The sequence below is a fragment of the Rhinichthys klamathensis genome, unplaced genomic scaffold (genome assembly GCF_029890125.1).
Source record: "Rhinichthys klamathensis goyatoka isolate OS25496 unplaced genomic scaffold, OSU_Roscu_1.1 h1tg000180l_1, whole genome shotgun sequence".
NCBI lineage: Eukaryota > Metazoa > Chordata > Actinopteri > Cypriniformes > Leuciscidae > Rhinichthys > Rhinichthys klamathensis.
Genome location: NW_026606708.1, coordinates 3322848 through 3336867, shown reverse-complemented (window position 1 = coordinate 3336867; position 14020 = coordinate 3322848). Strand labels below are relative to the sequence as shown.

The following is a 14020-nucleotide window of genomic DNA, read 5'->3' as shown; positions in this document are numbered from 1 at the left end:
GCCTCTGTCCTTTTTACAGCAAAATTTTTTTAGAACCCGTTTGAAAGCATGCCAAATATGAAAAAAAAACCTTATCTGTTAAGCTGCTGGGCCACCATTTAGCAGCCGGTTTCTGAGTTTTTTTTTGTGTACTAATTTTGGTGTCTGGAGCCTGATTGCATGTGTTGTATAACTCGGCTGTATGGTGAGCTGCATATATACTGTGGTATCTCTCTCTTTCCGCGTGCATCTGTGTCAGGCAGGGCTGCGAACTCTGCAGGACTTGGGGCCAGAAATGAGACTGGCCTTGAACGAGGATCTGGAGGAGGATGAGGATGGTTTGGAGGAGGAGCAAGAAGAGGATGATGCTCATTATAAGGTGCGTATCACTTAAACCACCAAGATTCTTTTGGAGCACTTTTTTGAAAATTTAGTCTGTTTTTTAATCAATTAACTGAATTTGTTTTGCACAATGAGTTTATCTTATTGAATCACTAAATTGAAAATATTACATTATAACCAGATAGTGAGAGACAGAAGAATTAGAACATTATTCAGAATAATGAGGTACATGGTCTAATGAGACGGATGGTAATTTGAGTACCAGATTTACTCTGACAGGAGCAGACATCAGGTAATGAATAGAGGTTTGGGCTGAGGATTTGTTGGTGTAGGTGTAGATGTTGTGGCTTGGTTGGCCAAATGAAATGTATATGAAATAAAATGCATATGAAATAAAATGAGTCATTGCCTTGACGTCAAGCAAACAGTGTATGGTTGATAATAGTTTGCTTTCTTTAAAGTACACCACATGTATGGTAAGTTGAATAATTTTTGGCAGCACACTTTTAAAGTGCTCTCAGTGTTTGCATTGTTAGCCACACAAAACGCTTACGACCCAGGTGGGACTTGAACCCACAATCCCCAGCTCCGGAGGCTGATGCCTTATCCATTAGGCCACCGGGCCTCTGTTTAGTTCTACTTTTGTTTAGCTTCAGTAATAATCAAATTTTAAAAATTAAAATTGATGTGTCACATGATCCTCCAGAAATCACTAAAATATGCTGATCTGTTGCTCAAGAAACATTACTATCAGTGTTGCAAACTTTCTTTGATGAATAGAAAGTTAAAATCTTTTGTAACATTATAAATGTCTTTGTCACTTTTGATCAATCTAATAAATTGAATAAAAGTTTGGATTTCTTTCAAAAACAAATCGCACTGATTGCAAACGTTTGAACAGTAGTGTAAATATAAATAATTAAAAAAAATGGTCATACTTTGTAATATTTTATTTTAATATAACATTTTGGTGATTTTTTTCATTCACATTGCTGTCCTCTTAGAATGAAAATGGCTATGCGGGCCACACTGAGCCCTCAAACAGAAGCCGGCGCTCCTCTTTGGCCACTTCTCCCAGCGTCTCTCCTGTTCCTGTCCCAGGAGATGGCATCTTGAATGGGGGACTGGGACGTAGGAGCTCCCTTGCAAAAACACAGAATGGGAACGGTGCTCTGGAGCACGAGAACTTTAGGAGAAGAGACAGCATGCGCTCCTCCCTTCATTACCAACACAAGAATGGTGTGATCGACCAGCTGCCCAAGAGGTAAATCTAGTTGGTTGTATTGCATTTATTCATATTATACCTCATATTATGTCATTTGTATTTTTATATACTGTTTTTTGTTTTTTTGATAGACCATCATACTACAAATACCCAAGGTAAGCATTCAGCAGATAGTGTGTAGCGCCTCCCAGCAGGACCTTTCTCTGTTCTGTCTCCTGTTCTCTCAGTCTCTTGCTGACTGCTGGTTTCCTCTTTTCTCCCTCAGGAGGGAGTCCAGAGACAGGTTCTCTTCTCCGCTGTCTCGGAGAGAGGAAGGTGGTGAATACCCTGGAGAGCAGCGCTTCTATGGAAAAGATGAGGACAGCGAGAGTGTCATCTCTAGAGAAAGGTACTCATAAAGTCTAACCTTTGCCTAAATGAATGAATTCATATTTTGTTGACGATTCAGCTTATGTAACTTTAAAACATTTTTTTTATTAAATAATCATACTGAATAAAGTCAATACATCATCTTACCCTGATTCACTTTGGTAAGCCTATCGTAAGTGTTTATATTTTAGACCTGATGGGATGGTTTGTTGTAAATGTTGTAAAAGCGATGCGGAGATGGTGAGTAAGGTATTTTATTGAAAATAAAAAATTGCCATATGTAGCTCTCATATTGTAAAGACATCTAAGCTCTCTAACATTGTAAAGCATCATCTTTTAAGGGTCATTTCGTTATGGTTGTTGAAGCGCTGGGCTGGAATTTATTTTCAAGGAAGTAGCTACCGTGGTTATTAATAGGTATAGCTACTGTAATTTCTTCAGCTAGTCAGCCTGAGATCCTTTTCATCTAAACTAGTTATATCTCTTAAAGGGATGGATTACCCAAAAATGAAAATTCTGTTGTCATTTACTCACCCTCAAATTGTTATAAACCTGATTACATTTCTTTGTTCTGTTGAACACAAAGGAAGATATTTTGAAGAATGTTTGTAACCAAACAGTTGTGGGGCACCACTGCCTTCCATAGTATGAAAAAATATACTATGGAAGTCTATGGTGCCCCACAACTGTTTGAAGAAATGCATACATGTTTGGAGCAACAACTGAAGTAAAGGGTAAGTAAATGATGACAGAATTAAATTTTTTGGGTGAACTATCCCTTTAAGCCTAGTAGTGAATGTTTTATGAGCAGTAAGATAACCATACTCATGCAGAGCCGAAGCACAACCAACACAATGTTCTTTTGCAAAATGCATACATTTAAGCAGTATTATAAAATAAATAACATGTTTTTCGTCTTCAGGCATGGTTATCCAGAGGACAGCACAATGTTCTCAGGACATAGAGACGTGTATGATGGCCACTCTATGAGACACCCTGTCTACGGTAATCATCATGGAAACAGTTATGAAGAAGGCAGGAGGACAGCACGGAGACGCCTGCTGCCAGCAACACCTACTGGTAAAATGATCTAATTATTTCATAATTATCAATTATAATGTTGTTTGGAGGTAATTAAGGATTGTGCCTAAAGTTAATCTGTATATTTCATTCTATTGTTTGTCCATTTCTCAGGGAGAAAGACTTCATTTAACATACAGTGTTTAAGAAGGCAAGGTAGCAACGATGACCTGCCCATCCCAGGAACGTACCATCAGAACTCCCCACCCTGCAGAGTGCGTTCACAGGTAATGTTATTATATAGGCTACTATAAACGTTCATTTTCATGAAATTTATTATTTTAGTATTCACGTGGATTTTTATTTGTTTATTCATTTTATTTATATTTTATTCAATGAGTAAGGTGGCTTGGATAATAATAAAATGACTTAAAAATCCTGCCACTTATTTGATGCTTTTCAAATGCCTTTTATTTATTTTGTTGTTTTATACTTTTCTCAGATCTTCAATGGAATAATAATTATTTTGACAACTATGAAAACAAACAAATAGTGACATGAATGTACACATTTTAATATTTATTGTGTGAAAATTATTTTTATATATTAAATTATGCTTCACATATCAATCTCAAGTATGCGCTTCACTAACGCTGCTGTCTGTTTGGTAAAAACATTTGGGAAAATAAAGTGTATTAGGGGCAAAATTGTTGGTCCCTACAGCTGTACAAATATGTACAAAATATAACAATTTTGTGTCAAAATATTTTAATTATATGTAGGCTATTTAGGGTACATTAAAATGCTACTTGTGAATGTAGTCTAAGTAGCAAAATTAAACAAGCCTGAAAGTGTTCTACCAGATTTTATTTTCCAAAAGCCCTCAGGGTCTAAAAATGCCTGTAGTTAAAGAAACACCTTATGTTCACACAGTTCCTGCTTGTCAACTGCTTTTTGCAACTGAAATGACTCCCTTGAATATTTACGTGTTACAACATTACTTTTGAAGCCTTCAGTACGAGTTGAAGTCCCGCTTGATCCCACATTCAACACAAAGCTGTGTGTGGAACGCAGATGAAACACCATTCATGCATTTCTGCAGACATTTTTTTTTTCCTTGAAAAATGTTTCATTCAAGAGGAATCGTGTTGTTACTGTCTCAATATGAAACAGATCACTGCGATAAGGATTATAATGACAGCAACAACATCATCATCACGATCAGAAACCAAAGCCTGGCCTTTCAGGTGCAGATGTTGTAAATGATCAGAGCATCACCGCAGATGTTTCGTGGTGAGCTGAAATTAAGTTTTTGAACATAACCTATGTTACTCAGTCTTTCTTTGTTTCTTTCTCTCGCTCTCAGGGATACGGCAGTTACGATTCTCGTCGCAGCAGTGCAAGATCGTCCACGGGTTCAACAGCATCCTGGGCGAACACCGGCCCTCGGCGGGGTCGTCTCCTCTACGCTCCCCTTATCTTGGTAGAGGAGGAGGGAGCAGCAGGGGCTGGTAGTGTGGGCATCTGGGACAAAAAGGATAGTTCGGTTGGAGTGCCTGCGTCGGTTCGGCACCCCGGTTCGGGATGGTACTCGGGACCCTCTGCTGGTGGAGGGGGGCAGCCGTATAGAGCCTACACCACCCTTAGAGTCCCTACCCAACTCAGTCCTCACTACAGCGAGAAGAGAGGCAGCGCTGACAGTCTGGTGGAAGCGGTATGAGTGGAGAAACACTAGAGCATGAGAGCAACATTACAGTAACAACTAAATACCATTACAGACACATTACAGCTTGACTACATCAATATTACAGTAACATTATAACATGTTACAGCTAAAACATCATTAAAGCAACCTCAAGGGAACATTTCAAAAGTAGCACAGCAACACTGAAGCAAACACTGGAGCTCTTTATAAAATTAGTAATGCTGCTGTGATGGATATATAATATAATATCTATCTATCTATCTATCTTTAATGTAATATATTTAATAGAATAATTTATAAATATAAAAAATAATACAATAATATTTATATTACATTTTTGTTTATTCCTGTGATGGCAAAGCTGAATTTTCACCTGTCATTATGGAGTAACATCACATGATTTTTCAGAAATCGTTCTAATATGCTGATTTAGTGCTCAAGAAGCATTTCTTATTATTATCAATGTTGAAAACAGTTGTTCTGCCTAATATTTTTGTGGAAACTGATACTTTTTTTTTCAGGATTCTCTGATGAATAGAAAGTTCAAAAGAACAGCATTTATTAGAAATATAAATCTTTTGTAACACTATAAATGTCTTTACTGTGACTTTTGATCAATTTAATGCATCCTTGCGGAATAAATGTGTTAATTTCTTTAAAAACAATCTTACAGACCCCAATCTTTTGCACAGTCATTTGGACAAGGACATGTATAATGCCATCACTCTCAGTCATTTTTCTCATCCACAGGTCTTGATCTCTGAAGGTTTGGGGTTGTATGCCAAGGACCCAAAATTTGTAGCCTTTGCCAAGCGTGAGATTGCAGATGCCTGTCACATGACCATAGATGAGATGGAAAGTGCTGCAAGTGATCTCCTAAGCCGTGGGGGCTCTGGGGAAACCCAAGGCTTTCGGAACCACGCAGATATGGGACCCATATACAGTGACGAGGAGCCAATCAGGAGCCATGAGGAAGAGGAGCTGGCTGATGAGATGACTTGTGTTACATCTTTCTGAATAACAAAAAAAGTCAATCCGGACATCAGTGGGTGGAGCATCAGAATCCTGACTGACCAATGACATTGTTCATGCTGCTCTGAGTCAGAGAAAGACTCTGGTGAGAAAAAGGAGGTTTTGCTCAAAAATATTGTGAGCGGATCACACTCAGTCTGTGAAAGAGACCAGCTCCGGTTTACCCTGTCTACATGGCAGTTTTAAATTCTTTAAATACAAATCTCTGAGAAGACTCTTTTTATATAAACTGATTATCATGTTGAACATGTTTTATATGTAAATGTTTTTACTCCATCATTCTTGTTTGTCTGTCTGTCTATTTTTAAACGTCATTTACAGAGGGATACTCCTACCTAAAATATAAAAATACAATAATTTTAAGTATTTAAATAAATCATTTAATATTTTGATTTAAAAAATAACAACAATAACAACATCAACACTTATAATGGGGTTTTTTTTTTCAGGTTTGTCTTGCATTTTGTGTGTATGTGTGTATTTTTTTTCCAGTTGTCCATAATAGGCTCCAGTGCTTGATCGTTTTTGTATGTGGGTTGATTCTTTAAGTGGTGTTTACTCCAATTCTGACTTGAAATTCAATTTTAAAATAAAAATATCAGCTTGGAACAAAAAGCACACTGTTTAGGAGCAACAAATCCTACTTGTGTCATATTGTCCAGAGCCTGGCCGGAATTTTAAGGACATTTTTTAGGACAGTGAACAGTTGTTGTGGTTTTTTTTTCTTCTTTTTTATTATTATTTTTATTATTAATAATAATATAATAATAATAATTATTATTATTCAGTTTCTACTGTTTCATACATGTGGATGATTTTGAAATATTGTTTCATGGGGCTCATTCAATAAAAATGGAAATTACTGAACATTTGCTAAAAATAAAATGACCACACATTGCAGATGTGAACTTATCTGTCATAGATGTAATCCCCAGCATTTGCTCCCTTCCACAACAATTTAACTACTTTAGTGTAAATATACAGAACGTTATTAATAAAACCACTTCATGATAATAACTAAAGATTTATATGTGTGATTGAATGAGAGTTTATTTATAAAATATATATAAAACATATAAAGTGATGTTTGTAAACCAATATAAAGAGGAAGTGTTTCCACACTTTTTGCAATCTGTCTTTTTTATATTGTCTGGGGTATCAAGGCCTGTTGGTCAGTCATTTTATTGACTTACTTTACCAAATGTATAAATTAGTAATTAATCATTTTTTAAATATGAAAACATGGCAATCCAACTTATAGCATTTTGTGGGAAAGCCATTTTGTAATTGCAAACGTTTTCTGATTGCATAAAGGCCCAGTGACCTAATGGATAAGTCATCAGCCTCCGGAGCTGGGGATTGTGGGATCAAGTCCTGGGTTGCTTTTTACTGTGTGTTTATTAGACGTGTGCCCCAATTGATTGTCTGATTGGTCGTGGCGGCGGTGTTGCAACAATCTATTGAGATATTCTTAATGTTACTCTGAAAACAGGACACAAGTTTTAATATATTTAAAGTGCTTGTGCTAAATGTACTTTCAGCAAAAAAACTCTTGCTTTGGCTACCGTGTTTAGACCTCCAGGGCCCTATGTTGACTTCCTTAAAGAATTTGCTGATTTTCTCTCAGACCTATTGGTCAACGTCAATAAATCATTAATTGTTGGAGATTTTAACATTCACGTAGAAAATAAAATGATGTGTTAGGGGTTGTATTTACAGATTTACTAAACTCCTTTGGGGTCGAACAAAACGTCACTAGACCAACTCATCATTTTAATCACTTCAATTATATCGCATGGAACCAATCCTACTGATATAGATATTGTCACTGATCACTACCTTGTTACATGCATACTGCTGATATTTGCCATATTGTGCCGCTTTATCGACCAGGTAGAACAATTGTCCAAACCACTATGGATTCACAAATAATCTGCCTGATCTGTCTCAGCTGCTCAGTGTACCCAAACACACAAATGAACTTGAGGAAATGAATAGCAGTATGGGCACCATTTTTTCTAGTACATTAGAAACTGTTGCACCCATCAGATTAAAAAAGGTAAGAGTGAAAAGTACTGCGCCATTGTGGAACAGTATTACCCACGCTATCAAGAGAGAAACTCGCATTTAAAGGTCTTTAGAATCGCGTGGAAAGACAGTAAAATGCTCTTAAAGCAGACAGGGCTGAGCATCTCCGCAAACTCATAGAAAATAACCAAAACAATCCAAGGTTTTTGTTTAGTACAGTGGCTAGATTAAAAAAAAAAAACAGACATCACCTGAACTGAATATTCCATTACAGTTTAGTAGTAATGACTATGAATTTCTTCACTGAGAAAATCGAACGCATCAGAAATACAATGGGCTATATGCACGCATAACTTCCGCGTTTGACGCAAGGATGCTGTTGCTTTTCCGGTTGGGGAGATTTAAAGCGGAGGAAAACCGAGGAAAACGGGATTATGGCAGAGTCTTCAAAATTTACTGTCCTCTCGTCTTTGAAACGAAACTTTAATACGTTTAGATGTAATTTTATATATAGTTATGTTTATTTAATATAATAAACAAAGAAGCCTAAACAAAAATGAGGGGTGTCTGTTTTGTCTGTTTTTGTGACTAACGTTTCTTTAGTATAGCAATAGAGTATAAAAACCAATATAAATTCTCAGGTATAGCATTGGACTCTACGATCGGCGGAAGTAATCCAGCATCCTTAGACCTTCACCGGAAATACCGCCGTGCATAGAGCCCATTGTAAATGTGTAATGGAAGCCAGCTAGTAAGAGCTGTCCAGGAAACCTCACTCCCCTGATCTCAAGAGGTGCTCTAGCAACTGCAGCGGTCTTTAGTCTCCTTGTTAGAGCGCCCGCTTCCTACGCCGGGAGCCCGCACAGAGCGGGGTGAGTAGGACCAGTGGGGTTACAAATGTACAACATTTGACAGCGTTCTATGATTCAGCCTCAATAATCACCCCTCAAGAACAATTGCAGTGATTTACAACTATAGGACAGGAAGAGCTAAATAAACGTATCATTGTATCTAAACCAACAACATGTTTAGTAGATTCAAAACCCACTGAACTGTTGAAAGAGTTGTTACCTGTAGCAGAAGAGCCTCTTCACAATATTATTAACTCATCCGTTTAATTATTAACCCAAGACCGTTCAAGCTGGCAGTTATTAAGCCTCTCATTAAGAAACCATAACTAGATCCAAATGAATTAGCAAATTACAGACCCATTTCAAATCTTCCACTTAAGTCTAAAATAGGCTACTAGAAAAAGTTGGGTCCGCTCAATTGTGCTCATTCCTGCAAAAAAAAAAAAGAAAGACATCTATGTTTTTAAGTCCATATTCAGGCCCCATTATAGCACAAAAACATAGTACAAAAGACTTACTTCTAGCTCCTGACCAAGGCTGTATCTCAATGCTAGTTAGGGGCCAAGCACCGAAGGTGCGGAGGCACCTATTGTATCTGTTCTGGTTCTTCTTATTTCTTCCATTTCTTCTTCTTCCGACTGGGCGTCTATGGCAGCCCATAGAACCGTTTGCGGGAAAGTTGTTTTGGTTTGACATTCTGATAGAGGACAGTCCCAACATTAAATACACCAATTTTGGTGTCTCTAACTCATTGCCTCTAGTGCCACCACCTGTCCAAAGTTTAACTCAAATTATGCTAATAACTTTTGGACCGTCAGGGCTATCAACAAAATTATTTTTTCCTCTGATTCCTGAGCTCATGACGATTCGATCGCACCCTATGACGTCATTTCCGTCATAAAAATATGTCCGCCATTTTGAATTGTCCAAAAAACCTACTTTTGCGAACTTGTCCTAGATGGTTTGTCCGATTTTCACCAAAATTGCACCAGATCATCTCCAGGCAGTACCGACAAAAAGTTATGGAATTCAAGTTGATTCGCTTAACCGTTTTCGATAAACGCACAAACTAATTTTACGTAGCCCTTGCAAAAACAGACGTAAGGCTGTATCTCCGCAACGCTTAATCGTATTCAGACCAAACTTGGTACATGTCATCACAAGCATGACCTGCTGAGGCTACATGCTGCGTTTTGGCGCAGCGCCACCTACTGGTCCGTAAATATGAAAAATGGCTATTTTTGCTCATAACTTCTGAACGATTTGTCCAAAAATCATAAAAGTGGTCTCGTTAGATTCAGGGCCTCATGCCGAGTTGACTGATATCCAATTTTCCCAGATCGGCCATTTTGTCTGTCAGACATTTTGAATTATGTGCTAAAATGATGTATTTTTTGAACGCATGAACGAATTGTTACGAAACTCGGTATGGGTCATCAGTACGATGCCCTGAAGGAGCCTGAGAAGTTTCGAAACAGCGCCACCTAGTGGTAAAATTTTATTTTCAAATGCTTATAACTCTTGGTGTGGTTGACTTATTTTCACGGGAGTCATCTCGTTGGGTTCATGAATCCTTGCCGAGTCCACAGATACCAAACATGCTAAGTTTAGTCTTACGGTTTGTGTAGCGTTGTGATTTAGAGCGTAAAAAACATTTCAAGACGAAACCACCGTCAGAAGTTTGGAAACATAGGTCGCTGTCTAAACGCCAATGCCCAGATGCCAAAATATTGATAGTAACTAAGGGGTAGTAAAATTCAATCAAAGTTGATTTCAATGCAGTTTTGTGATGTAAAATGCTATACTTAACAAATGCATTGCTGTAATATTATGAAACTCAGAATTTGCCACCAGCACCATCCCCTGAAGGTATTCAAAAGATTTCGAGACAGCGCCACCTGTTGGTCAAAAGTTAAAATTAAATTTCCAAAAATGCTAATAACTTTTGAAAAAATATGCCTATTGTAATGACACTGGTCTTAATAGATTCCTTGGGTCATGCCGAGAACATAGATACCAAGTTTGACGTATTTGGACGAACGTCCTGTCCGCCATATTTATTTACTTTCAAAACCTTCTTTTTCGAATTTCTCCTAGACCATTCGTCCGATTTTCACCAAAATCGAATCATATCATCTCCAGACCATGCCGACTAAATGTTATGGATTTCGTGACGATAGACGATACCGTTTTCATATACCGCAGCAGCAAAGTTGAGGCATGCTGCCAAAATGGCTATTAAGTCTTTATCTCTGCAATGCCTTCAAATTTTGACACCAGACTTTGTATGTGTCATTGTCACCTCACCTATTGGTTGAAAGTGTTAATCCATTAAATCATACTTTAGTTAATGTATGATTTTTCAGCCATTTTACCAAAATTCTCTTAAAAATGTATTTAATTGCTCCTTGCTGCAGTTGATCTGCCACTCCAACCCATGATGGCATCTGTTGCCGCTTCTTGCTCTTGGCCCCGGTAATGGCTGCTTGCAGCTATATTTTTATTTGATCTTAGTGCTGCGTTTGACACAAAAGATCATAAAATACTCTTAGATCGACTACAAAATGACACTGGTATTCAGGGATAGGCATTAAGGTCTTACCTATCAGACCGCTACAATTTTGTCTGTTTAAATGGGGAAAATCTAAGATATCGTCAGTAAACTATGGAGTGCCGCAAGGATCTGTGTTAGGCCCTCTGCTATTTTCAATATGCTGCCCCTTGGTAATATTATAAGAAAACATGGAATTAGTTTCCACTATTATGCCGATGATACTTATTGATAGTTATGCCGATGATAGTTATATATTTCATCATGACCAGATGACATATCTAAATTGTTGTAAGTTGACATAGTGTGTTAAGGATATAACATATTGGATGACCTGTAATCTTCTATTAAATTTAGATAAGACTGAGGTATTACTTATTGGACCAAAAACCTGTACACAGAATCTCTAAAAATACAATTTGCATTTAGAAGGATGTACTACTTCATACAGTAATAGACCTGGGTGTTATATTAGACAGCAACTTGTCTTTCTTACACCTCAGAAATATCGCCAAGCTACAGAACATGCTATCTGTTTCTGATGCAGAAAAGCTAGTTTATGCATTCATGACCTCTAGACTAGATTACTGTAATGCATGGTGGTTGTCCTGCATCCTCAATAAACAAATTTCTAAAACAATTTGTTGAGTTCTTAACAGGTCAAGAAAATATAATCATACAACACCAATTTTATTATCTTTACACTGGTATATTAAGTTCCATATTGATTACAAAGTATTGCTACTGACCTACAAGACCCTAAATTATTTAGATCCTGTGAATTTAACCAAACTTATATCGCTCTACAATCCATCACGCTCTTAAGGTCACAAAACTCTGGACTCTTGGTAGTGCATATATCTAAGTCCACTAAAGGAGGGAGAGTGTTTTCACATTTGGCCCCTGAACTCTGGAATAGCCTTCCTTTTACGTTCCCCTCCCACTTTGATAATGTTTGGGTCTCAGACTCACTCTCCCAGTTCATAGACTAAAGGCACATCTCTTTAGCCAAGCATTCACATAATACTGTACATTTCAAAACCTTGTACTAAAGTTATATCAGATAAAATGTACATGATTATCTTTGCTTAATGTTATGAAAAGCAGCTATATGCTTGATTTGCTTTTGTTTTATCTCGGGATGCCCATCCAGAGGTAACTAGAGAGTACGTCAGCTCCAGTTTGGATCCAGCCTCTTAGGAAGACTTCAGATGCCCCAACACCTGTGAAGAGACGACTCCAACTCCTGCGAGGACTTTTTTCTATATATTGTAATCATTATGTTCACAACTTGTAATAATTACTTTAATGTGCTCATTGTTTATGCAGTAAATTAATACATTGTTAGCCAACTGCGGAACTTGTACATTTCAGAAATTCATTAGTTGGATATCACCTCCGATAACAGATCACTCTAAATTGTAATGTATAGTCACATGCATTTTCTGTAAAGTTGCTTTGAAACGATATTGTGAAAAGCGCTACACAAATAAATGTGAATTGAATTGTCCAGAGGAAAAAAATGGCCAATATTAAGCAGGCTGTTCTCTCAACTCAATCAAGGAAATGTAGAAAAGGTTTAAGACAGCCATGTCTCTCAACAAATCTTGTAAGGTACATACATATTCATGATTAGGATTCATAAACTTCAGTTCATAAACCATGACTTATGGGGGACAGTTTGTGTGAAGGAAAGAGCTGAATCATAAGCTGTACTGATGCATTGTACGCTGATGCGTTACTGGAAATCTTCGACACTGATTTGAGGCCAGACTGTTTTGCGTTTCAATTATAATAGTGCATTGTGGGGGAGGGCACATTGTTTAGCCCTACTGGCCCTCGAGCACAACTGTTCCACTCCTTCTTCCAGACGGATCTATAACAAAAATGTTCTGCATCATTATTTACTTCTTTATCAAAGTTCAGCATTTCTCAGCCTCATTTACAATGAGGGAAATTAAAGCACATGAGTTTTGCCATTAAGACGCTCTCATAACATGCAAGCCTCTAATGAGTGTTTCCTTAGCAGTGAGAACAAGACAGCTGCGGTGCTTTGGGCTTCAAAAGGAGGAAGCAGAAAGTGAGGAATAAATGTATGTACTTTTATTATGATGCTGCCTTTTGTGCTGTCCTAAGAATCTAAAGAGGACATTTCACCATTATTTATCACACCAAAAAACAATTTTATGGATAATATAGCCTAATACATTACGGATTAGAAGGCTATATATATATATAGCCTATATATATATAGCCAACTAATATATGATCTTATTATGATTGTGAATAATCTCTTCATTTTGGAAACATTTTTTAGCATTTGTGTTTTTCCCTCTCTAAAAATAGTGTCCAAATCATCATTGTCAGTCCATCTCTGTGGAGAACATTCTATATAGCCTACCTTCTTTAAAGATCTTAATAAACCGATTCATTTAACAAGATTACTTCAAAGATATAAAGTTTTATGGAGAGCCCAATGAATCCTTGTGACTGGAACTCCAGAATATCCATACCACACCACAGTCAGTCCTACATCATTCTCATAGAAGTTATTTATAACTGTGATGATGTTGTCTTGTCGGGTTTTTAAAAAGTCTTTCATTAATAGTTATTTCCCAAATTGAATCTTAACGTTCCACCAAACCACTATAGCCGTTGAATTCTGTGTTGTGATCAATCACATTCATAATTTACGGCCTCTGCAGTGCGAGACGCATTCAATTTAAACAACTCATTCGAGGGTAAATATCATTCGAGTGCATCGTTTAAGATTATGCTACAAGAATCAGGTAAATTGTGACAGGTTAATGATGTCACTGCTCTATTGCTATTGCGATCAGTGTCGGTCAATTCATCCCGCTTTTTGCGCACCAAAAACGCCTTCTCGAAGCGCGTGACGCAACTGACGCTGTTCCGTA

General features: G+C 37.4%; 1 protein-coding gene and 1 non-coding gene across 4 annotated transcripts in view; one reads left to right on the top strand and one right to left on the bottom strand.

Annotated features, from left to right (window-relative positions):
* The window catches only part of cacna1fb (calcium channel, voltage-dependent, L type, alpha 1F subunit), a 50394-nt gene extending 44357 nt beyond the window's left edge, over window positions 1-6037 (top strand). For 2 of the 3 annotated variants that reach the window (XM_056261088.1, XM_056261086.1), the window contains 8 exons: window positions 239-358; window positions 1326-1585; window positions 1678-1701; window positions 1812-1934; window positions 2838-2995; window positions 3110-3222; window positions 4302-4649; window positions 5391-6037. In XM_056261088.1, the coding sequence (XP_056117063.1) occupies window positions 239-358; window positions 1326-1585; window positions 1678-1701; window positions 1812-1934; window positions 2838-2995; window positions 3110-3222; window positions 4302-4649; window positions 5391-5657 (1413 nt within the window). In that variant the 3' untranslated portion in view covers window positions 5658-6037. The remainder of the gene's footprint in view (window positions 1-238; window positions 359-1325; window positions 1586-1677; window positions 1702-1811; window positions 1935-2837; window positions 2996-3109; window positions 3223-4301; window positions 4650-5390) is intronic. The other variant, XM_056261087.1, reaches the window with a different exon arrangement.
* trnar-ccg (transfer RNA arginine (anticodon CCG)) lies at window positions 874-946 on the bottom strand. Its single transcript has one exon. It is a non-coding gene; the product is annotated as a tRNA-Arg (tRNA).
* Window positions 6038-14020: the final 7983 nt, after the last annotated feature.